The sequence below is a fragment of the Sciurus carolinensis genome, chromosome 4 (assembly GCF_902686445.1).
Source record: "Sciurus carolinensis chromosome 4, mSciCar1.2, whole genome shotgun sequence".
Classification (NCBI taxonomy): Eukaryota; Metazoa; Chordata; class Mammalia; order Rodentia; family Sciuridae; genus Sciurus; species Sciurus carolinensis.
In genome coordinates this window covers 36,160,081-36,186,333 of record NC_062216.1, presented here as the reverse complement: position 1 = coordinate 36,186,333, position 26,253 = coordinate 36,160,081, and the positions used below count along the sequence as shown (strand labels likewise).

General features: G+C 35.0%; 1 protein-coding gene across 1 annotated transcript in view; it reads right to left on the bottom strand.

Annotated features, from left to right (window-relative positions):
• The window catches only part of Wwc2 (WW and C2 domain containing 2), a 221,013-nt gene that overhangs the window by 82,144 nt on the left and 112,616 nt on the right, over window positions 1–26,253 (bottom strand). The window contains exons 3-4 of the mRNA XM_047549990.1: window positions 16,514–16,717; window positions 15,652–15,728 (exon numbers count right to left, since the gene is read on the bottom strand). Coding sequence (XP_047405946.1) covers window positions 15,652–15,728; window positions 16,514–16,717 — 281 coding nt within the window. The remainder of the gene's footprint in view (window positions 1–15,651; window positions 15,729–16,513; window positions 16,718–26,253) is intronic.

Sequence of the window (26,253 nt, the reverse complement as noted above, 5' to 3'; positions counted from 1 at the left end):
CTTTCCTGCTGGGTGAGATTTTCCCACAAGGACGGTAAAACCAGAGACACAGGCCCAAACAGGCCTTGCCTCAGCCCGCAGCCTAGTTCCCCTTTGGATGACCATTGGTCAACAAGTGGAGGCACGTCCACCCACTAGCAGAGAATATACCCCACCTGAAGGCCACCACCCCTAAAGAGGCAGTTTCCTTGTGGAGCACCGCATTATCAACTTCCTCCAAGACTTCAGGCTACTGAAGTCTAAGAGGGGATATATTAGAAATCTTCAGGGACATTGTAAGTCAATAGAGGAAATCTGCAATATCTCAGCGGTCCACTGATACCTGAACAATATGAGAAAACAAAGGAAGAAAATGCCCCAAACAAATCTAGATGTTACATCAATAAAATCCAATGACAGCATGGCAGAAGAAATGACAGAAAGGGAGTTCAGAATGTACATAATTAAAATGATCAGGGAAGCAAACAATGAGATGAAAGAGCAAATGTAGGCATTGAATGATGAGATGAAAGAGCAAATGCAGGCACTGAATGATCGCACCAATTGACAGTTAAAAGAGCAAATACAGGAAGCAAAAGATCATTTCAATAAAGAGAGATATTGAAAAAAAAACAAACAGAAATCCTTGAAATGAAGGAAACAATAAACCAAATTAAGAACTCCATAGAAAGCACAACCAATAGGATAGAACACCTGGAAACAAACACCTGAAAACAAAGTTGACCAAACAGAGAAGATGGTAAGAAATCATGAACAGAATCTCCAAGAACTATGGGATATCATGAAAAGGCCAAATTTAAGAATTATTGGGATTGAGGAAGGCTTAGAGAAACAAACCAAAGGAATGAACAATCTATTCAATGAAATAATATCAGAAAATTTCCCAAATCTGAAGAATAAAATGGAAAATCAAGTTCAAGAGGCTTATAGGACTCCAAATACACAAAATTACAACAGACCCACACCAAGGCACATTATAATGAAAATATCTAACATACAAAATAAAGACAGAATTTTAAAGGCTGTGAGAGAAAAGAACCAAATTACATTCACGGGGAAACCAATACGGATATTAGCAGATTTTTCAATCCAGACCCTAAAAGCTAGAAGGGCCTGGAACAACATTTTTCAAGCCCTGAAAGAAAATGGATGCTAACCAAGAATCTTATACCCAGCAAAACTTACCTTCAAATTTGACGATGAAATAAAATACTTCCATGATAAACAAAAGCTAAAAGAATTTACAAAAAGAAAGCCAGCATTACAGAACATTCTCAGCAAAATATTCCATGAGGAAGAGATGAAAAACAAAGAAGCAAATCAGCAAATGGAGGAATTGTTAAATAAAGGAGGAATCAAGTTGTGTCAAAATAAATAAATAAATAAAATTTAAAAAATGAACCAAATGACCGGGAATACAAATCATATCTCAATAATAACCCTGCATGTTAATGGCCTGAACTCATCAATCGAAAGACATAGACTGGCAGATTGGATTAAAAAGAAAGATCCAACAATATATTGCCTGCAAGAGACTCACCTCATAGAAAGAGATACCCATAGACTAAAGGTGAAAGGATGGGGAAAAACATACCATGCACATGGACTCAGCAAAAAAGCTGGAGTATCCATCCTCATTTGAGATAATGTGGACTTCAAGTCAAAGTTAGTCAGAAGGGATAAAGAAGGACATTTCATAATGCTTAAGGGAAGCATAAATCAGCAAGATATAACAATCATAAACATCTATGCCCCAAACAGTGACTCATCCATGTATGTCAAAAAAATCCTTCTCAATTTCAGAAACCAAATAGACCATAACACAATAATACTAGGTGACTTTAACACGCCTCTCTCACCACTGGACAGATCTTCCAAACAAAAATTGAACAAAGAAACCGTAGATCTCAATAACACAATCAATAATTTAGACTTAACACACATTTATAGAATATACCATCCAACCAAGAGCAAATACACTTTCTTCTCAGCAGCACATGGATCCTTCTCTAAAATAGACCATATATTATGCCACAAAGCTAATGTTAGCAAATACAAGAAGATAGAGACACTACCTTGTATTCTATCAGATCATAATGGATTGAAGTTAGAAATAAATGAAACAGTAAAAAACAGAAACTACTCCAACACCTGGAGATTAAACAATATGCTATTATATGATGAATGGATAACAGAAGATATTAGGAAGGAAATTAAAAAATTCTTAGGTCAATGAGAACAAAGAAACATCATATCAAAATCTCTGGGACACTATGAAAGCAGTACTTAGAGGAAAATTTATTTCATCGAGCGCATTTAATAAAAGAAGTAAAACTCAACAAATAAACGACCTAACACTACAGCTCAAAGCCCTAGTAAAAGAAGAACAGACCAACACCAAAAGTAGTAGAAGACAGGAAATAGTTAAACTCAGAGCTGAAATCAACAAAATTGAAACAAAAGAAACAATACAAAAAATTGACAAAATAAATAGTTGATTCTTCGAAAAAATAAACAAAATTGATAAACCTTTAGCCACACTAACAAAGAGAAGACGAGAGAAAACCCAAATCACTAAAATTCGGAATGAGCAAGGAAATATCAGAACAGACACGACTGAAATACAAAACATAATTAGAAGCTATTTTGAAAATCTATACCCCAACAAAATAGAAAATTTCGAAGACATCAACAGGTTTCTAGAGACATAAGAATTGCCTAAACTGAACGAGGAGGACATACACAATTTAAATAGACCACTTTCAAGTAATGAAATAGAAGAAGTCATCAAAAGCCTACCAACAAAGAAAAGTCCGGGACCTGATGGGTTCTCAGCCGAGTTCTACAAAACCTTTAAAGAAGAGCTCATTCCAATACTTCTCAAAGTATTCCATAAAATAGAAGAGGAGGGAACCCTCCCAAACTCATTCTATGAAGCCAATTTTACCCTGATACCTAAACCAGACAGAGACACATAGAGGAAAGAAAATTTCAGACCAATATCCTTAATAAACATCGACACAAAAATTCTCAACAAAATTTTAGCAAATCGCATACAAAAACATGTTAAAAAGATAGTGCACCATGATCAAGTGGGTTTCATCCCAGGGATGCAAGGTTGGTTCAACATCAGGAAATCAATAAATGTAATTCACCATATCAATAGACTTAAAGTCAAGAATCACATGATTATTTCAATAGATGCAGAAAAAGCATTTGATAAAATAAAGCACCCCATCATGCTCAAAACACTAGAAAAAATAGGGATAGTGGGAACATTCCTTAACATTGTAAAGGCCATCTACGCTAAGCCCATGGCTAATATCATTCTAAATGGTGAAAAACTGAAAGCGTTCCCCCTACAAACTGGAACAAGGCAGGGATGCCTTCTTTCACCACTTCTATTCAATATCGTCCTTGAAACTCTAGCCAGAGCAATTAGACAGACCAAAGAAATTAAAGGGATACGAATAGGAAAAGAAGAACTGAAACTATCACTATTTGCTGATGATATGATTATATATTTAGAGGAACCAAGAAATTCCACCAGAAAACTTTTAGAACTCATAAGTGAATTCAGTAAGGTAGCAGGTTACAAGATCAATGCTCATAAATCCAATGCATTTTTATACATAAGTGATGAATCTTCAGAAAGAGAAGTTAGGAAAACTACCCCATTCACAATAGCCACAAAAAAAATTAAAATACTTGGGAATCAATCTCACAAAAGAGGTGAAAGACCTCTACAATGAGAACTAGAGAACACTAAAGAAAGAAATTAAAGAAAACCTTAGAAGATGGAAAGATCTCCCATGTTCTTGGATAGGAAGAATTAATATTGTCAAAATGGCTATACTACCAAAAGTGCTATACAGATTCAATGCAATTCCAATTAAAATCCCAATGACGTACCTTACAGAAATAGAGCAAGCAATTATGAAATTCATCGGGAAGAATAAGAAACCCAGAATAGCTAAAGCAATCCTTAGCAGAAAGAGCGAAGCAGGGGGTATCGCAATATCACAATACCAGATCTTCAACTCTACTACAAAGCAATAGTAACAAAAACGTCATGGTATTGGTACCAAAATAGAAAGGTAGATCAATGGTACAGAATAGAGGACACGGACACAAACCCAAATAAATACAATTTTATCATACTAGACAAAGGGGCCAGAAATATGCAATGGAGAAAAGATAGCCTCTTCAACAAATGGTGCTGGGAGAATTGGAAATCCATATGCAACAGAATGAAACTAAACCCATATCTCTCACCATGCACGAAACTAAACTCAAAATGGATTAAGGACCTCGGAATCAGACCAGAGACCCTGCAGATTATAGAAGAAAAAGTAGGTCCAGAGCTTCAACATGTCAGCTTAGGACCAGACTTCCTTAACAGGACTCCCATAGCACAAGAAATAAAAGCAAGAATCAATAACTGGGAGAGATTCAAACTAAAAAGCTTTCTCTCAGCAAAGGAAACTATCAGCAATGCGAAGAGAGAGCCTACAGAGTGGGAGAAAATCTTTGCCAATCATACTTCAGATAGAGCACTAATTTCCAGAATCTATAAAGAACTCAAAAAACTCTATACCAAGAATACAAATAATCCAATCGACAACTGGACTAAGGAAATGAACAGACACTTCACAGAAGAAGATCTACAAGCAATCAACAAACATATGGAAAAATGTTCAACATCTCTAGTAATAAGAGAAATGCAAAACAAAATCACCCTAAGATTCCATCTCACCCCAATTAGAATGGCGATTATCAAGAATACAAGCAACAATAGGTGTTGGTGAGGATGTGGGGAGAAAGGTACACTCATACATTGCTGGTGGGGTTGCAAATTAGTGCAGCCACTCTCAAAAGCAGTGTGGAGATTCCTTAGAAAACTTGGAATGGACCCACCATTTGACCCAGCTATCCCACTCCTTGGCCTATACCCAAAGGACTTAAAATCAGCATACTACAGAGATACAGCCACAACAATGTTCATAGCGGCTCAATTCACAATAGCCAGATTGTGGAACCAATTAGATGCCCTTCAATTGATGAATGGATAAAGAAACTGTGGTATATATACACAATGGAATATTACTCAGCCATAAAGAATGATAAAATTATGGCATTTGCAGGCAAATGGATGAAACTGGAGAATATCATGCTATGTGAGATAAGCCAATCTCCAAAAACCAAAGGATGAATGATCTTGCTGATAAGTGGATGATGACACATAATGGGGGGTAGGAGGGGTTAGTGTTAGGGTTTGAGTTAGGGTTAGGGAGGGGTGCAAGAATGGAGGAAGGAAGGACTGTATAGAGGGAAAAGAGGGGTAGGAGGGGAGGGGGGGAAGGGAAGAAATAACAGAATGAATCAAACAACATTACCCTATGTAAATTTATGATTACACAAATGGTACGCCTTTACTCCATGTACAGAGAAACAACATGTATCCCATTTGTTTACAATAAAAAAAAGAAAATTGATATGTGAAAAAAAAAAAAACTTCAAATAATTATACCAGCAAGTTATCATGTGACCTATCGGTTTTATTCCTGGGTAAATACCCAGAAAGAAACAAAAATGTGCTTCCACAAACATGTGTACATGTATGTTCATTACTCATAAGAGACAAAGGGTGGAAGCAATCCAAAACTCAAGACACCGAATGAAGGATAAAGGTAGTATATCCACAGGCTGGAGTACTATGCAGCTAAAAAGCATGCTGCAGCACAGACGAACCTTGGAACCACTACACTAAGTAAAGGAAATCAATCACTAAGAACATATATTGTAGGAAGACATTTATATGAAAAAAGCCAGAACAGTCAAATCTAGAGAGACAATATATAAAATAGTGGTTGCTTAGCGTTCCAGGGGTGGAGAAGGGAAGGGTAGGGAATGAAGAATAACGGTTAATGGGTTCAGGGTCTCTTCAGGGAAGAAAAAATGGTTTAAGAATTGGATGGTGTGATGGATGTCTAATCATGAATATACTAAAAACCATTAAATTATACACTTTACATAGGAAAATTATACAAAAAATGAATTATTTCTCAATAAATCTGTTAAATTTTTAAAAAGTAGCAAATGGAATGGAAAAACTAGAACATCACAAAAAAAAGACAAAATTGAAAACCATAATATCATTTCTTATGAAACTTGCAAAATATAAATAAAAATGACAAAAACTCCTCTGTCAAATGGTCTCCATTTCAGATAAGACCTCTCCAAGGCCTCAAGCTATCTTCATTTCTTTGCCTAGAGTAACTTTCTCATCTCCTCCCTCCCCTTCTCACCCTCTATTGTGGCCACATTTGACTTCATATAGTTTCTTGAAGACCAAGCCCATACCTTGTCCCACATCAAGACCTAACACTGACTCTTTCCCATCTGACCTTTTCACCACCTCTGTCCAGTCTTTCTGTAGATTACACCTTCTCAATGATGCTTATTCTGAATATCCCCTTCAAAACTGTGACCAGATCTCCTTGGGTCCCCATGTCCCAGTATACAGCACTTACTCCAATTTGGATTGAGGTTGGTTTGTTTGTTTTCTTTACCTTGAATAATTTTGGGTCAATGATATTATCTTTGGATTTTTTTTTCATTTTATCTGGAAATTCAAATGTAATACCATTTTTTTTTTTTTTTTTTTTTTTTTTTTTTTTGGTGGGAGGGTTGCTGGGAATTGAACTCAGAGCTTATCCTTGCCAGGCAAGCCTCTGCACTGAGTCACATTCCCAGCCCGTGTGGCATAAATTTTTAATAATGCTCTCTAAGTATCTGTAGTTTTCTCTCTTTTCATTTCTTGTACTTTATTAGTTCTTTTCTCTCATTTTTTAGTCAAATTGACAGATATCTGTCAATTTATTATTCTTTCTAAGAACCAAATTTTGCTATGCTGATTCTATTACAGTCATGGTTTATATTTTAATAATTTCTACTCTTCACTTGACTTCCCTTCTTAGATTCGTTGAGTCTGGATTTATTCTGTTGTTTATATGTTAAATGCATTGCTCATTAAGACTGTCTTATTTTCTAGTCTATGCATTTAAGGCTTCAAAGTTTTTCTGTAACTCTCTACCCTATTAACACTATTCACTAAACACAGACTTTTTGGACTTCCCCAATTTTTTCACTATTGTCTTTTTTTCTTGCAGGATCCAATGCTGCAGGATACCAGGTTGTATTTAGTTGTCAAGCCTCCTTAGGCTCCTTCAATCTGTGACAGTTTCTCAAACCTTCCGTGTCTTTAAAGACTTGGAAAAGCATTCCTTGGATATTTGTAAACAGTGCCTCAATTTGGGTTTGCTTGATACTCTCTCATCATTAGACTGATATTATGGATTTGGGGGAAGAATAGCACAGAGGTGTTATGCTGTTCTCATCAAATGATATTAGAGTACATGCTGTCAACATATTTCTGGTGAGGTGAACCTTAATTGGTTATAGCAGGAATTGACAGACTTCTTCTCTGTAGTCTACCGTTTTTCCCTTTCAAACTCTTTTCATCAGCAAATAACCATTGAGTCCAGTCCACACTCAAGAACAGGAAAAACGGCATCAAAAAATTAGTAAACATGGTAAAATCATTGGCATTTAATAATATGTTTGAGGAGATACACTTTGAGATTTTGGAAATATTCTGGTTTACAAAACTTATTTAGTAATTTTAGCAAAGAGCATTCATGTTTCTTTAACTCATTATTCTTTAGAACTATGTGTTTCTGGACTTCCAAATTAAGTAGTTTCTAAACTTAGAAGTATAACAAACACACTGAAAACAAAAACCCTTAAGTATACCATTCAATGAATGACCCCAAAGTTAAAACATATAATAGTCAAGAGTTGAAGAAATAATACATTATCAAAATCCCAGGAGGTCATTTTTGTGCCCCTCTAAATTACCTTTCCTTTAAGCCAAAGGTAACTATTATAACTTTTAACCCTAGGTGTACTTTTGTCTTTTTTGAACTTTATGTAAATGAAATCACATTCAGCTTCTATTCACATGTATCTCTTGGTGGCTAGCTATATTCACTCACCACTGTGTTGATGACATGCAATGGTGTTTACTTATTTTTATTGCTATATAAAACTCTACTAAATGACCATACAAAATGTATTCATTCATTCTCCTACTGACAAACATTTCAAGTTTTAGGTATTACCATGAACATTCTATTCATAGGAGTAGAGTGATTTGGCCATCAGGATTTGTACAGGATTCGACTTCACTAGAAAAGGACAGTTTTCCAAAGTGACTGTGCCACTTCACTCCCACTAACAACAAAGAGTTCCTGTTACTCCACATCCCTGACAATCCTTTGTATTGCTGATCTTTTTTTACTTTGGCTCTTTGGAAAGATGTGAAAATGATCCAGGTTTTTATTTGTTTGTTTGTTGTTTGGTTTTTTAATGCATTTCTTGAAAGTTCATTATGATCAGAGAAACTAGTCTGCCTAATTCTTTGAAATTTATTCAAACTAGTCTAATGGCTCAATATGTGGTCAGCTTTCATAAATGAATATTCTAAGTGTGCTTAAAATGAGTACTCCCCACTTTGGGAGTTACTGATTATTTTTATCTGCTTGACCCATCAATGAGTTATATTGGAATCTTCTACTATGATGTATTTGTTATTTCTCCTTTGATTTTCTGACACTTTCTGCTTTATATATTTTGGGCCCATACTTTAACAAAGCACTACAAACTCATGGTCCACTTTTTTTTTTTTTTTCAAGTAAAGCATTTTACCTTCAAATCTATCCACTGAAATTTCTACTTTTGTGTCAATATCATACTATTGTAACTACTGTAGATCTATATGTCAACCCATTTGCAATAAACTCTTATGCATATAAATTATGGTCCTCTAAACACCATCTTTCACTAAAAAAAAAAAAAAAACAGTTTCTTAGAGAAATATTTGATTTCAGGTCTAGTGGAAAAGGTCAAGGGCATCTTTTCAGATCAGAGTGAAAGAAAAACGATCAGAACACTAGAATAAAAGGCCTCAGGAGTCAATGTAAAGAGGTTCCTAAATGTGTATGATAGGACAATTTGAGGATCGATGAGCATTATAGTTACAAATTGAAAACTATCAATTATGCTTAAATTTGTAAGCACATATTTTGCAATTCTTAGTGAAATAAAGAATCTAGATGATGATCAAGAATGACTGTTAAAATTTTAAAAAGGGAAAAATGACACACCTGCCGCCTGGTAGAGATAGACAACACTTTCCATGCCAAATCCCCCCAACCGCCACCACACCAAAAACACCTTGACCTCATAATTCTCTACAGCTAATTATCATTCTAAAGAAAATACAGAGGGCCCCCAGATAAATTTGTTGATGTACACAATAGGAAAGGAAGATTCAAAAATTAGGCATGGAGGATCTCTAAAGATGATCTGATTATTTTGAACAGTTACAAAGAAAAGATGGTGACTAAAATAGAAGTCAGAAATATATTGACCAACTATAATCTATAGATCATTTTTGGGCCCTGATTCAAAGAAACCACCAACAACAACAACAAAAGATTATTACACTAATAGGAAAACAAAAATTGACAAAGAATTTGGATAATAGAAATAATTCTTAACATTTCAAAAAGTAATAATAATGCAAGCACAAGGCCCTGAGTTCAATCCTCAGCACCGCAAAAAAAAAAAAAAAAAAAAGTAATAATAAAGGGGATAGTGGTGGTGCTTTTTAAGATTCCCCAGTTTATAGAAATATATAGTTTAATATTTATAGATAAAATGATATATTGTCTCTAATCATCAAAATAATTTGGTAGGGTGTAAGGTAAAAGAAAAAACTTTTGAGGAATGTGATGAAAATATGAAAGATAACTTTTCTTTCTATTCTGTGTAGTGTTTAATATTTCCCATAATAAGTATTCTTAAGCTAACTGCCCCTAGTTTACTTTTATTTTTCTATTTTCCCTATCCCTGCTTAGACATTTGTCCAGGCTTTATAAAATTCTTTAAAATTTATCATTTATGAATGATCATTTTCAAGTCAATCTTGTCTCCTCAGTATATTCTCTCTGAGGAAAAGTTAATTGCATTTAATTTCGTAAAATGCTGTGAATATGATGGATATACAGGTGTTTTAGCCCTAAGAAAGAAAGATTGATATGGTGGCTTGTAAAAGAGGAAAAACTAAATATCTCTTTAATAAGAACCAATGTAAATGAAGGATTTCTTTTAAGCATATATTATTTAGCCCATAGTATAGCACCCTTTGATATAGAAAGAGGCAATATCATTAAAGAGAAAAACAAAATATTATGAAATCTATAACTGTGATTAAGTTTTATAGTTTCACTCTCTTAAAGGTCAGAGTATGCTTTCTGAAAAAAGACAGTGCCATGCTATGAAACTTATTTGAAGTTACTAGCATAGCATAATAGATATGTTATTATATTAAATAGAATATTACACTCTCACTTTCTCTTGAAATTTTCCTCTTTAGTGAATAAGTCGTCTTATTGTTTCTACTTTCATTCAAAGTTCACTGATTATTGTACTATTTTCTAATCAAAATACCAGTTACAACACGAATTGATTTCTAAACATCTTAAGAGAAGAATAAACCATACCTATTGCAAACCTTTTTGACACAAAATTAGCATTGTTCTGTCTCCTTCAACATATTGAAATAAGATAGGTTACAACTGAAAGAACTCGGAATGTAAGTTTTAAATAAAATGAGAGCATAAAGATATCTTTCATGTCTAGTCAAGAGACAATCCTTATTTGTAGTAATTTATATTCTGAGAAGACATATTTCTTTTCATTGGAAGCACACTGGAATGATTTCTGCTATATTAGGTCATTGGTTAAAGTGTTACATTTTGATGTATTAATTACTTTAACACTATTCACTTACAAACCAAATCTTAAATTCAACTGCTATTCTTTAAATCTATGCCCAAGAATATAAAAAGGTGAGATTGTGATTGATTTTTTAAGCTCATTACCACTGTTAAAAATAATTCAAAATGATTCCATTTGAACAATGTATAAGTAGATATTGAGAAAAAAGATAGTACCCTGTTATTAATAACACTGTCCATTAACCAGTTGTATGTTAGGAGTAGAGTACAAATAATTTAATCAAAGGGGTCTTTGTTTACCTCTTTTACAGAAGTATAAGTAGTATATGTTATGGGGCTCCATAAACTTCTCAAATGCATTTGTCTTTCTGAAGATTTTCTTTTACACTTTCAACATTCTATTTTAGTATAATAAACCACAGTAAAAACTTAATTAAAATTCATCAAAAAATTCTCCACTGAATTTTCACATCTTACCCATTTGTAATCTTGAACATAGAAAGTTTTTTAAAATTGTAGTTGAAGTTTTAGCTTGTGTGAGATACTCTATCCCTTACCCCAATAAAGCTAAGGTCTAAATATCTGTATGAATAAATAATAGTAAAAACTTTTACATTATTCTTCCTAAAATTAGATTTTTTTCAAGCAATTAAATACATTTTTAAGTTATGAATATCTTAATAAAAAGCATCAACTTATTTATTTCACCATATCAATAAATATAAATATAGTATCAGGAAATACTGTTATTCCATTAGACCCAGAAGGACACTGAAGACCATGATCACCAATACCTATAATCACAATATGAAAGGATGTGAAAAGAGATTTCAGGCAGCTGTTCCTAATTACATGGTTCCCAAAGACCTGAATGGCCAACTCTGATTCAGTAAAACAAATGAGATACAATACTAATACAGTTGCATCAAAATAAAAAAAATATGAAACTAGTGTTTGGCTACTCCTGAAAAGCTGTTACTGTGACCAAAACACAAGCAAATACATGGAGATATAAGCAAGGAAAAGTTAGTTCATTCCTGCATTACTATTCCTGTGACATTAATTTGTAAAAGGGCCTTATATACACAGCAATTTTCTTGTCTAGATAAGGTAGACCAGTCAAGAAAGGCCAGATTATCAAAATCCAAAAAATCTCTGTTATATTATCTATCTACTTCTGACAGTACTACATGGCAAAAATGTGCACAAATAGTGAAGAGGACCAAAGTATTCAAAACAAGACACAGCTCCAAACATCACAACAGCAACATAAGCTAGCATGGCCATACGGCTGCAAGAAGCATTTCCAAAAAGGCCTTTTCACTGTTCACAAGTTTTAAACAAGAACTAGCACTAGCCAGGCACAGTAGCACATGTCTGTAATTCTGGCTCAAGAGGCTGAGGCAGAAGGATTGCAAGTTCAAAGCCAGCCTCAGCAATTTAGTGAGGTCCTAAGCAACTGAGCAAGAGTCTGTCTCAAAATAGAAAATAAAAAGGGCTGGGGATGGGGCTTAGTCATAACGCAACCCTGAATTCAATTTCTGGTAGCAAAAAAATAAAAACTAAAAACATATTTAGGATGAAGTTAAACAAGGCACAGAAATTTCTGGATATTTGTATGAAATACCATAATATGTTTTCATTTTTAATTCCCTCTCTCAGTTTGCAAATTTCCTATAAGGGATTTAAATAGACAGACTACAATAGCTTATTATGGTTATTCCTTTTATAATATGTGTTATAAAGATAAGAACTATAAAAATGATTAGCATTTAGAAGAGTTAACAATAACAAGCAATAACTTCTTGAGAAATGCACAGTTTAAGTGAGTGGCTTAGTTTATTAAGAGTGAGTTTTTACAAAAATACCTTCAGCTCCTTCTTTTAAGATAGGTACTTGGCCTAATAGATCACAGAAATACACAGACACAGTACAGAAATATAGTATCAAAGTACATGACTAACAAACACATAACATTCTTGACAAATGTACAAAGAAATATTAATGAATTGATACCATAAAGGTCATTTATTATAGAATGACACAGATCACTTGTATAAATTTCATAAATTAAACTAAGAACTCCAAATAGAAGGCAGGCTTTACTTCCAGTAACTATTTATAATCCTGTTTGCATTTTGCTGGTTTGTTTGGGTGCTGGGGATGAAACCAGGGCCTTGCACATACTAAGCACACCCTCTACAATTGAACTGTACCTCCAGTCCATACATAAACTTTTTCCAGGCTCTTTCTCTGAGAACAATTAGAAAAACTGTGAGGAAAAACTAAACTAACTAAACAATACACATTGTTTGAAAGCACTAGAGAACTACTAAGACTGCAAGAACTTATGTTAAAGATCCAAAAGATAATGGAAGTTCAGAATCGTGATCCAAATGCTGTACTGTTCTTCCTTTTGAGGTATTTACCTATGAAATAAACTGGAAGCTGGGACAATGCAGTGACTGAGGAAGACTGAGATACTGAGAGCTACTGGCAGTCCCACAGAGCTGAGAAGGAGGAGGGGAGGGATTGGCAGTTTAGCCTCAATCAAGTAGAAGGCACCCTGATAAAGTTTCCTCAAAGAGTTCAGTTGGGATTTTGAAGAGAAAAGGTAAACTACAAGCAGACATGCTCTTAGAAGAAGACTGAAGTCCAGATTTTAGTCAGTGCTAACATGACTGGAATAAAATTATGTGTCCCTGACACAACTGCCTACGAGAAACAAAACTAAATGCCCTCTGGGGAATGACAAGATCATCCAAAGCTTCAAATTAAGACTTTTCCATATACTGTACGGCTCTTAATAAAAAGTAAGCAACTGTAAGAGTCAAACATTAACCAAAAACCAACAGAAAAAAGCAGATCAGACCAAGAATTCAATACATAGGGAATCCACATATTGTATTAATCAAGACATAAAAGTTTAAAATACTGTGATTATTTTGGTCAAAAAAAATTTTTTTCATACCAATCTGTAGAAGTTGGGCAAGTAACTAGAAACCAAAAATAATCAAACAAATTTGCATGCTGACAAAATGTTAGTAGACTTAAGCTGATATAATAAAAGAAAATTTTATTATTTAAAAAAAATTTTATTATTTAAGTAATAAAAGAAAATTTCCAGTTATGTAAAAATTAAATTAACGTTCATAAGAAATCATAAAGAAAAACTATTTGGGAACTGAATTATAAAGAAAATACAAAAATTTAAAACTTGTGGAATGCAGGCAAAAGTCATGCATATAAATTAACTTAGACCCTTAAATACAGATATCAGGAAGTAAGAAGGGCTGGAACTATCTGGCAATACCCATTAAAGGGTGTTTGATCTTTTATATTTTTCAGGTGCTAGGTACTGAACCCAGGGCCTCACACATTCTAGATAAGCACTCTACTACTGAGCTGCATTCCCAGCCCTGAAACATGTCTTTGTTGACACAGTCATTCCACTCCTACATAAAAAATGTGTACAGATGTGCACCAAAAGATATGTATAAAAGATGTGTACATTAACATGTAACTTTAATAGTAAGAAACTGGAATAAACTGTAATGTATATTATTATAGTTCGGATAAGAAGCTCCTGTTAATGCAGAAGATGAAATGATTAAATTATGAGAGCTATTGCTTAGTAGATTAATCCATCTGATGGATTAATAATTATGGATTAATGATCTGAATAGATTACTGGGTAGTAACTAACTATAGGCAGGTGGGCACATGGCTGGAGGAAGTAGGTCACTGGGGGATGCCTTGAGAATATATTTTGTCCCTGGCTCCTTGGACTCTCTCTCTGCTTCCTGGCTGCCATGAGCTGAGAAGTTTTCCTCCAAAATACCATTCCACCATGATGTTCTGCCCCACTTCAGGTTCACAGCAATGGAGTCAAGTGACCATGTACTGAAACTGTGAGTCAAAATAAAGCTTTCCTCCTCTAAGTTGTTCTTGTCAGGTATTTTGGTCACAGTAATAAAAAGTGGACTACATGTATAACAATGGTAAAAGGGATATAAATAATTTATGGTGTATACAACAAAATAGAATGCTGTATGGCAATAAAAGCAGATTGGATGAATCTTGAAATGCTGTTGAACAAAAGAAGTCACCAAATAATAAATATGATAGCATTCCAGTTTTACAAAGTTCAAAGTAGGCAAAAAATTGACCTGCAGTGATAACAAGTATTGTTTTCAGGGGTTAATGATGATGAGCAATGACAATGAAGAGACACAATAGAAACTTCTGTGGTAATGGTAATAATCTATTTTATAATCTTGGTATTAGTTATATTTATTAATTTGCTTAGTGAACCGTCTTTAAGACCCCAAAAAATTACGGAAAAACAAGCTCTGGTCTTAAGAGCAGTTTGGTCAAAAAGATTTTGGGCAAAGATCAGGAAACATTCCTGTGTGAAGAATTATGGGGAACTAAAACATTTGACTTCAAAAAGGAATGACGTGATGACATAAGTTGTAGGCACCTTTAAATACTGGGCTGTTTCATGAAAGAACAACTTGATTTAGCTCTAAGAGATAAAACTTAGCACAATAAAAGAAAGTTATCAAGAGTCAAATTTTGCTAAGAATAAATCCCAATAATGGAATGTAGACCATCTCAATTACAGTGAACTTGTTCAAAAAAGGGGAAAAGATCACCCAGCAGGGATAAGTGGAGAAGTTGCTATACCAAATGGAGACAGGAGAAGACTGTCTAAAGACCTCCCTTCCATGGTCTTTAGAGTCTATGAATAAGTTCAGTGTAGAACCAAAATAAAAAATCTTACCCTTAATCGTGTAGTGGAGATCTCAGCTTTTAAAATATCAGGATCATATTTAGTACTGGATGAAGATCCTGAGAATACTTTTGAAAGAGAAAAAAAAAAGAATTATTATTTTCAAGTTGCTTAACTAGTTCTCACTTCAGAATTTACTGACTCTAAAAAGAACATTTATATTCTTCAGTGAATACTTACTTACTTTCTGCAATTCCTTTGTAATTCAGACACCTAAATATAATCTTCGAAGTTCTATAATTTTTTTAAAACTCAGGAAGTGAGGAATGTCATAAATTAATTTCTTCTAGATTTTACATATACTATGTCCTTAGAGGACTATGTTGCATATGCAGCTAATCAGGGCTTTACATTTTGCAGGTACTTATAATTTAAGTAGAACTTCCAAGCCCATCAAAACTGCTTCTTTAAACAGAATCAGCTCCAGATTATCAATGTATGAGATAAAGGAGGAGTAAATGGGGGAGAGGGGGACAGAAACTTTGTCTAACTAATAGTTCTAGTTTCTCCCCACTAAAAATATTGTACAAGAGTAGCAAAAGAGGCCAAATGACTGGCCTTATTCTGAAAAAGTAAAAATTAACTCATCAATGAATAAAAAGCATTCTAAGAGGCAAGAGCAAAAACAGAAGGTATGCAAAATCCCCAAATGGGGAAATTTTTATCTGGAATGGGAATAAGATATTTTACTGAGAAATCTGTAGGGTTCCCTCACCTCTCATGGCTTAGAGGAATTCTTCTTGCCTAGGAAGGAAAAGGGCTCAAAATTAAACTCCAAAGAAGTGCAAGTGGCCTTCTATTATCTACAACCCCGTCTCCATTTCTAAAGTCTGAACAGTCACACTGTACTTACGGCTTGTATGAGAACTTGACTTTTCCTTATAGGCATCATTTAATCGTACATATTCATCTAGGGCCAGAGCCAGTCTTTGTTCCTTCACGTGGTACAGCTCTTTCTGTGTCCTGAGTGCATCCTGAGCCACTGAGAGATAGTCCTTGAGCATTTTCTCCTGTTCCCCTCGCCATTGCTTTCTTGGATCTTCTATCTGCGTGGTTTCTGAAAATAAGAAGTGGGTTTTGCTTTGTTTTAAAATTTAATCATGTTTTTAGGATTTAAGCTCAAGGACTAGCTAGTTTAAATGCTTGTATCCTCTAAAGGGTTTAGTAGCATTTCTGGAGTGACTTCTCCAAAAATTTAAAAAGAGTTTGTTTTTATTTTGCCAACATCCAACACTTACTCCTTTATTTCAGGTTCTTACCAACAATACATTCTTACTATAAATCCATCATACAAAAGTTGCCATTCAAGGGAGGGTATGTAGATCAGTAATAGAATGCTTGCCTAGCAAGTGTTAAGCCTTAGGTTCAATGCTCGGCAAGGGGAGGGGAGGGGCTGCCAATCAGACCTTTTGAGAATTCTCTGGTTCCCCAGTGCAGACAGAATAAAAGCCAAGCTATTCTTTCCAGCATTCAAGGCCCTGTACACTCTGAATCTAACCAACTTCGCTTGGCCCATGATTCCATTCAATTAATACAGGACTCCAAATGTACCACCCTCTACATTAACACCAAGTCTGGTTCCCAGTCCATGAATTCAGTTTCCTCTCTCTGACAATAAGTAGGAAATTAAGAGTCAACATTTTGAAATCTTAATATCAATTTTATTCAGTTATTGTATATCTGTAGAATCTAGTAATATTGGGGTTTGCATTTTTTTGTTTTTCATTTTTCTAGTAATTCATTTTTATTATATTTTACCAAAATATCAGACAGTTCATGGTAAAATATAAATTAAAAAGCAACAAACAAACCTCCCAGCTCCAGGTTTAAGGAGAATGCTCTGTTTTAAGGCACTTGATTCTGTACTCTTGAATCACCTAGAGACCCTGTAAAAATTCCCAGACCAATTAAAATCTCTCCAGATGGAATAGAGCCTCTGATAGGTTTATTTTTTTTTAATGTAGTTTGTGAGATATTTGTTTGGTATTGAAGATTAAACCCATGGCCTCACACATGCTAGGCAAGTACTCTACCACTGAGCCACATCCCCAGTGTTCTAGAAGGATTAAAAGCTCTTCAGAGCACTCAAATGAACATCCGAGTCTGAGAACCACTACTCTACAATGAAGCTCACATGCTGTCTCCTCCATGAAGCCCCTCTGCCACCCCTCAACTGCCAGCAACCCTTCATCTGGAGTTCTCCATAGTAATTTATGCTTCTTTTTTAAACTTAAAATTCATTCTTCACCATTGGCAAAGCTGTAGTAGAAGCCACCACACACAAATAAAAATGAAAACAAAAGGATACAGTCCATCCTAATTTTTTTAAATTTTACAATAGATAAATGTTTTTTATGACACATTGGGTCAAGGAGCTGGGGTACGCCAGTGTTTGGCACTGGTGTACAATGGTCTTTTCAAGGGACAAGGCAATGATTGTGAGTTCACAAGAAGGTTAGTGCAGGTTGGCTAAGGAAACTCCTGAGTGTCTACAAATAGGTATTACACTTTCCACTGTAAGACAGAGAGTAGCGGCCGCCTCCAGGCAGAGGAAGGGTTATGATTGGGAAGAGTACACACAGAGATGCTTCTTGGGTGCTAATGATGTTGTTCCTTTCACTTGTCACAATTACACTGTTATTCATTTCAAAATTCTTTGTTCAACCTATATATTTTCATCTGTGTACTTTTTTATGTTTTATTTCATAAATACGAAATATTTTTAAGGTCAGGGAATTATGACTTAAGATTTGGACTCCCATAGAATATTTTGCCTGGGTGTACCCCAACAATACCAAACACAACCTGCAGATAATCTGGGAAAACAGGAGGTTGCCTTTAATATAGAAAATACATGAGGTTTGATACACACAGGTTACATGAAATGAAGATTTAATTTAAAGAAAAAAAATCATTGTATACCATGACTCAGAGCCACTTCCACTAACTAGAAAACTGAATAGAGTATAGGAAACAATGATTTTCAGATGTAGACAACAGGTGATGCAAGACTGTGATCTCTAAGGAAAATGAACTCTAAGATTACTTCCACATTTCTACCTGAAAGTAATTTTGTACAGCTGTAAAAAAAGGATAATCTGAGCAGAGAAAGGAGGTCCTGCTAAATTGTGGATGGAGGACAGATTTCAGGAGGGCCCTGATACATAGTATTTGTAGAATGGAGTTATAGAAGTTTCATAAATTTATAGAGGAGATACATTAAGTTTATGGGTGAATACTAAGATGCACAAGTCAGGAGCAATACATAAGACCTGGCAAACAATAATTGGAACTCTAAGTAGAAATTTTCAAGCTCATGCAGGGCTATGTCAGGTTCAAATTGTGACTAACCAGAGGCAAGTGGCTACAGTGGACTTTTGGGAAGATAACTAGGGAGTTATACCCTAGTAGTGGTGCTAAATAAGACACAGAGTAAAAGTTACTTTGAACATAACCTATCAAAACTCTAAAACAAGTTTCTAAAGAAACAGGTAACTTAATTGCTCTGCAGGGGGAAAATAAGAATAAAATCCTCTTTAAAGGATAAAAAAAACTAGTATCTAGGAATAACAAAAAAAAATTTGTCCACTTTTCAGCATCCACTAGAAAGTTACTAGATATGACAAAAGCAAACAAAAATATGACCCACAGTGAAGAGAATAATCAATCAATAGAAAAAGACTTGAAAATGTAAATATGATGGAATAAGCATAATCTGGATAAAACAGCTATTACAGAACTGAATGAAGTCCTGAAATAACCACCCACACACATATATATCAACTGTGCCAAAGGTTTGATCAGAAATTCACAAAACATTACATATGTATGTATAAATATATATGTACATATTACATACATGTGTGTGTATATGTATACGCACACACTCACTCACACACCAATGACCAGGAAGCAAGTAAAGAAAGGCTCAATATCATTAATCATCAGGGAAATTAAATGTATGATGTATGAATCTTAAACAGATGATGAGGGAAAGATGGTAGACACAAAAGAGTACATGCTGTGTGTTTTCATTTATATTGAAATCCCAGGTCAAAGTAAATTGAATCTAATGACAGGAAGCAGATCAGTGGTTGTCTGGAACCAACAATGCTGGGAAGTACTTGTTACAATGGTACACAAGTATTCTTTTTGAGAGAATGAAAGAAAGGTTGATTATTGCAATGGTTACATGATACACATCTGTCCAAACTCATGAATTGTATACTGAAAATAGAAGCAATTTATTATGTGTTTTATAACCTAATAAAGTTGAATTAAAATATGCTTTAAAAAGTTTGAGTGAATGATTACAATGTCAAGGAGAACTGAGGTATAATGGGAACAATTTAAACATTATCTCAACCAACATCCTTTGCCACCATCAGCTGCTGCAAAAGAGGATTGGTTAGGGAATAAGGTCACATGTGGGTTCTAATCCTGTTCTGTTACTAGGTAACTGTGGGATTTGGGGCAAATTATTTGACCTATATATCAAGTCTCTCAAATGTAAAAGGAAGGGAACATGTTGGATTAATATTCTGATTTTCTGACTTTGATTGTTTTTAACCTTTGTGGTGAACACTGCTGGTGTTCTATCTAAATATTCTTAGAACTCTTTTCCCAGGTCTATGCACCCAGTCCCTGAATTTAGTCATTCTTCATTGTTAATACATGGCTCATTCTTAAAAGGACTCTGAAAGATGCTGTTAGGCACTCAAGAAATCTCACCTGCAGCTAATGACTAACCAGTGAAACAGATAGAAAAAAATCTCCAAGTAGAGCAAATTCTGAGATGTAGATTACACTTCAGATCCAATCCCAATCATGTGGAGCCTGGGACTTTAGAGAAATAAGACCTTGTCTTTTTTCCCCTCACTAGCCTCCTTTCCTCATTCCATTACTGGTTTATCCTGTGATTTCCTTCACAAATCACTTTCACTTAAATTCTTGGCTTAGGGCCTGCTTCCAGAAGAGCCCAACCAAGTATAACCTTTTATAATACATGCAAATTGAATGAATGAAGTTTGATCCTGGGTGGTACTTCTCATATCCTTCATGTGACAGTAATAGTGGGGGAAAGAAGGAATAGCAGAGAGAAAGAGTAAGAATCACTCTTGAAAAAACAGAATGGGGGGGGTTCATCATCAACAGAGAAACGCAACAGTAAGTTCTAGCAATAGTTTTTTTAGGATTGCAATGGAGACCTGAATAATTAAGTTTCCCTGGTTATTGAAAAACATAAAATCAGATTAAGATACAGCCTGTGTCAATAAATCACTTTCATACTCCATTAATAACAGCACTCTAGTTTTTAAGCACTTGATATCATACCCGAAAATACCACCATAGCCCATTCTAAGCTGCTTTCTCAGGGGTAGAAAGAGTACATTAGTCAGCCCAGGTGCCACTCTGAAAGTGAAAGGAACAGATTGGGGCAGTGATGGATCACACAGAAGGACAGTGTTCCAACCAGAACCTCAGTACTTATTACTAGAAAGGGATGAGGAACTGCTGAGGTACAGGGGAAAAGGAAAACTATTCAGTGACATTACCACTTGGGTGGCAGGAAGGCTGAAGGTATCTGCATTGTGAAACACCAGGAAAAAGAGGAATAGTTCTGAAACATAATGGAGGGATGTTCTAAAAACCAATGTTGTACTTTTCACTTGTTAGTGGGGGGTATATTTATCTCTCTTTTTTTTTAATTTTTTAGTTGTATGGACATAATATCTTAATTTATTTTTTTATATGGTGCTGAGTATCAAATCCAGAGGCAAGTGTTCTACCACTGAGCTACAGCCCCAGCCCCATTTTTTTTTTTAACTTCTATATATTTATCAAATTTTGACAAGCATAGGAGGCTTGCTGGCTGGGGACAAACTGCCCGTCCCATAGTTAGTCATTTTCAGAGACAGCAAATGACCCTGATAGTCCACCATTCACATGCAAACCTGTCCATCCAAAGACCCAGTGGCCAGCCTGTTTTAACTCACTCTCACACCCTAAGTGGATATACCCACTACCTTAAATCACCTCCAAGGACTGAGATCATCCCTATCACTCAGAGTCTAACAAAATTACTCAATCCTTTGCCCCCAATCCTAAACCTGTCCACCTGCCTCACTCAGCTCAGTTCATTCCTTTCCAAGGAAAGCACAACGAAGGACCTGGGTCATGATTTTTCCTTCACTTCTATATTCTGACTGACCAGGGTACTTCCCCACAGAGCCTTGAATGTTGCATTGTGTACCTTTCTCTTAAGAACTGTAAGTACAAAAACTTTTTTTCAATGGTATCAACCTCTTCCTATAAATAGTCGCTTCTATAAATTAAATCCCAGGCACAATCAAAACGAGATGGATCACAATAAGCACTGGCCACTGTTTGAATATAAGAACCTGTCCCTGATAAATTGGAATAGAAAAATTAATCATTTTGCTGAAATGTCTAGTGGCATGTACTGTCTTCCAAATGCTTTGCCTGGGAATATAAAACTTTTTTTTTTTTTTTTTTTTTAATTAGAGACAGGGTCTCCCTGAGTTGCTAAGTGCTTCGCTAAGTTGCTGAGACTGGCTTTGAACATGTGATCCTTGAAGCTGCTGGGATTTCAGAGGTGCAGCACCACACCTGGCCATGAATCGGAATCTTAATGCAGCCCAACTCAGTATTTCTGTTTGGTCCTAAGAGCTCAAGTGAGTCAAAACCCAGAGAATGAAATGAGGAGATCTGACTTATGACTTAGCCCATGACGTCTCTAGAGACCAGACTGGTTCTTGGGATGTTTAACCTGGGCTCTACGGCTGTATGACACTAAATTGAAATGGTTCAGGTTGTGAAGGCTGTGTTCATCTTGGGATTGAGAGCTATGGGTGATTAACAAAGTGACCAAGGTCAGGGGAGAGCGCTGTAACACTGCATCAAACCTACAGTTCTTGCTTCAAATTCACTAGCTAATAAAAGTTGAGATTTCACTAAAATAGAACATTTATAGATATAAATATTTAAATGTGCAAAAATACATATCTTGTGTGATAGTGGGGCATGTATGTTAGAAATTACTGTTTAAACAAGAGATATAGAAGGGGGGAGTCTTGAAAGGACAGACCCTTCAGTCAAAAATTTTCAAGGGCTGGGGAAGGGCAGCCTAACCATCTGAGGAATAAAGACAGGCAGAGATCATCCTGTAAGAGCCTAAACTTCTCATTTCATATATTCATTATAATGTGGGTCTCTAGTTATCCTAATGTTTAATACTTACAGACACATGAATGCAAACTGACCCAAAGTACAGATCTCATCATACAACAAATAGAAATGTATGGTCTTAAAATATCTTCCTAACTATAGATGGTCCCAAATAATGCCTCTCTAGTATGTGCTAGATCTAGTGGTTTATTTTGTTTGGCTTTGTTTTAACTAGAGATTTAACCCAGGGGCACTTTACCACTGAGTTGTACATTCAGATTTTTTAGTTTTTATTTTGAGACAGGGTCTCACTAAGATGCTAAGAGACTCGCTAATTGGCTAAGACTAGCCTTGTAATTGCAATCCTCAAATCACTGAGATTACAGGCATGCACCACTGCATCTGGCTTCTAGTGATAAAACACTATAAGTGACAGGATATCACTTCTGAGATTAGGTTACAAAAGGTTGTGTTGATTGCATTCTTTCTCTCTCTCTTCCTGGCTTTTTAGGACTAATGAAGTCAACTGCCATGTTGTATGCTGCCCTATGGAGAAGCTCTCATGGCAAGGAATGAGGAGGGAGGCCCCTGGCCAACAGCCAGAAAAGAAGTGAATCCTTCCAACAACTACATGAGTAAGCTTGGAAGGCAGATCCTTCTCCAGTCAAGCCTGGAGATGACTGCAGTTTGGCTGACCCCCTGATTACAGACTTGTGAGAGACTTTGTCTGTATTCATAGGCACATAAATAGTAAAAACAAAAATATTACTTTAGACCACTAAGTTTTAGGATAATTTGTTATGATAAGATATATAACTAATAAAGATGCAATACAAATTGAAAGTGTATATAAAAAACTTGAAATGTTTTTAGGTCATAATAGTTGTAGCTAGTATATATTCTCAGTTCTTAGTATATTTGGAGGTTTCAACTAATCACATTTCTTAACATGTTGGGGAACTGATATAATCTGAACATATTTGTCAACAGCCCACAAAGCATTGACAGGAACACTGACTGACACTTAAATGAATAAAGTACAATAACAGTAATGATGATGATAATAACAAACTATCAGCATTTTGTGCAATAATAGTGAAAGATCAGGATTTGTTTTGAATAGGTCAACAGAAATGCTTAAGTGGACTGGTTTAACTATATGGTATAAGAGATTCAGTAGGAAGCGTTTTTATTTCTGAAAAGTTTCAAGATTCAAATACAAAACTACAAAAGAGGGTTTCCCAAAAGCACCATCAAAGAAGGCTTCATAAAGCAGAATTGTGCTTAATCTCCATTCATTATATTTGATGAATAGATTTTAAAAGAATATTGATTAAATGTAAATACTCAAAGAATGTATACTATACAAATGTGGCATTTTTTATTAAGACCAACTGACCTTGGGAGATCACTAAATCATAATACAATGCAATCTGCATGCTGTCTACTATATTAAAGAAGTAACATGTATTATTAAAACATCACATATCTCAAGGGAATTCACATTCCATCAGTTTTACAGATGTGTAACTTTATAACTAACACAAGAGTTTATCATGGAAGATAACATTAGACTCTTCAAATGAATATTATTTCTGAATATGATGTACATTGCTATTCTTCCTCCTGTGCTCAGGAAGAGTGAATGAAATGAACTTGAGCAACTTTCCTTATCTTCCTTTTTCACAAAGTATCTGCTAAATTTACTTATCGTCTTTTCATTGCTTCTACAATTATTAACCATCTACTACAAGGAATAGGAACAAGCTGATATTTAGGCATAATCTTTCCTTCCAAGGAACTTAAAAATTTTAGAAGAAATTGTGATGTATGAATTAAAAAAAGATTAGACTTAGAATGAGGTAAGTGCCTTAAGAGGAGAATGATTAAGTGCCATGGCAATTTAGAGAGCAATGGGTCTCTTCCAGTTGAAAAAGTATGGTCCCATGTAACAGGAAATAATTAAATGAGGCTTTGAAAGACTCTAGACAAGAGGACCCAGTTCCTTTTCATTTCTCCAGTCATCATTTCCCACGGTCACAATTTTCTTTTATTTCTTTAATCAAATCCTGCTTTCTCGAGCCTCTGGAGGACTCTGGCTTTACCAAGAATACCTTTCCAGAAGTTTTTTCCTTCTCCAGCCCCCAAATCCTGCCACATACCCTCTTTCTCCAAGTCTGATTAACTTGGTGGTCCTGTGAGTCCCACATGAAAGCACTTTCTTTATGTAGCTATGGCCACACTCTTAGGAATGGCTGGGTGTTTCCACTTTTTCTCCTTCATTCTACCTGTGCGATGATGATCCCTTCCATATCGTACTGTATATTCTCACGTCTTCCTCAGGCTAGTAAATATGAAATTCATTTTGTAAGTAACAGTCTGCCACAGAAGGGATCTAAGCAGGAATACAAGGATCTTAACTACATCTCAGAAAAATCATCTGTCAGAAATGTGAGATTCTAATATGAAATGAGATGATATGATGGTGCAGAATTCTCTTGGGATAAAAGTTATACATTAAGTGAAATAAGCAATTTATAAAATACTATGTACAATATAATCCTACTTGAAGTACAGTATACATTAAAAACTATGTGTACATCAATATTAAAAAGACTAGAAGGACCTAGAAAGATTCAAATATTGAGTTGAGTCTGGGTCATGTTAATATACATAATTTTTTTTCATTTTATCTACATTATCTAATTTTATGCCCTTAACTTTTATAAAATAGATAAACGAACAAAAAGAATAAAGGTAATTAGGGTCTCAAGTAAACAATGGTAGTACAAAAGATTAAGGAAGAAAAGCTGTGCTATTTTATAGAGAAAAAAAGTCAATAAGAATTAACAGGATTAGGGTTGGGGATGTAGCTCAATGGTAGAGCACTTGCCTAGCATGTGTGAGGGTCCTCAGCACCATATAAAAATACATAAATAAATAAAATATTGTGTCTATCTACAACTAAAAATATTTTTAAAAAAAGAATTAACAGGGTGATTCTTATTTTTTTCTATTTAGTACCCATATAGGCTATACTGTTTTCAAAAAATAATAAATTCAAAGGGAAAGCTATGGAGTTGTTTGTTTACATGTTTAATACTGAAGACAAAACTAGGTATAAAGTGTCTCATCACTGGGAATGTTTGACAAAAGATTAAGTTAATCTGAAGTTGATGGAAGAAGATGAAGAATTAGAAGCTGTATCCCAAGCTGCTCTGTGGCACAGGACGAAAACAGCAGGTGTATACCTTCTCAGCAGAGTAGGTGGAAGAGGGATTTCACTAAAATTTAATACTGGACACTCAAAGCAGCTTAGGGACTCAGAAATCTGGTACAATAAACAAATAAAAAAGAATACATTGGAGCCGAACCTGCTGATATGGATTCACCACAAACAGAGGG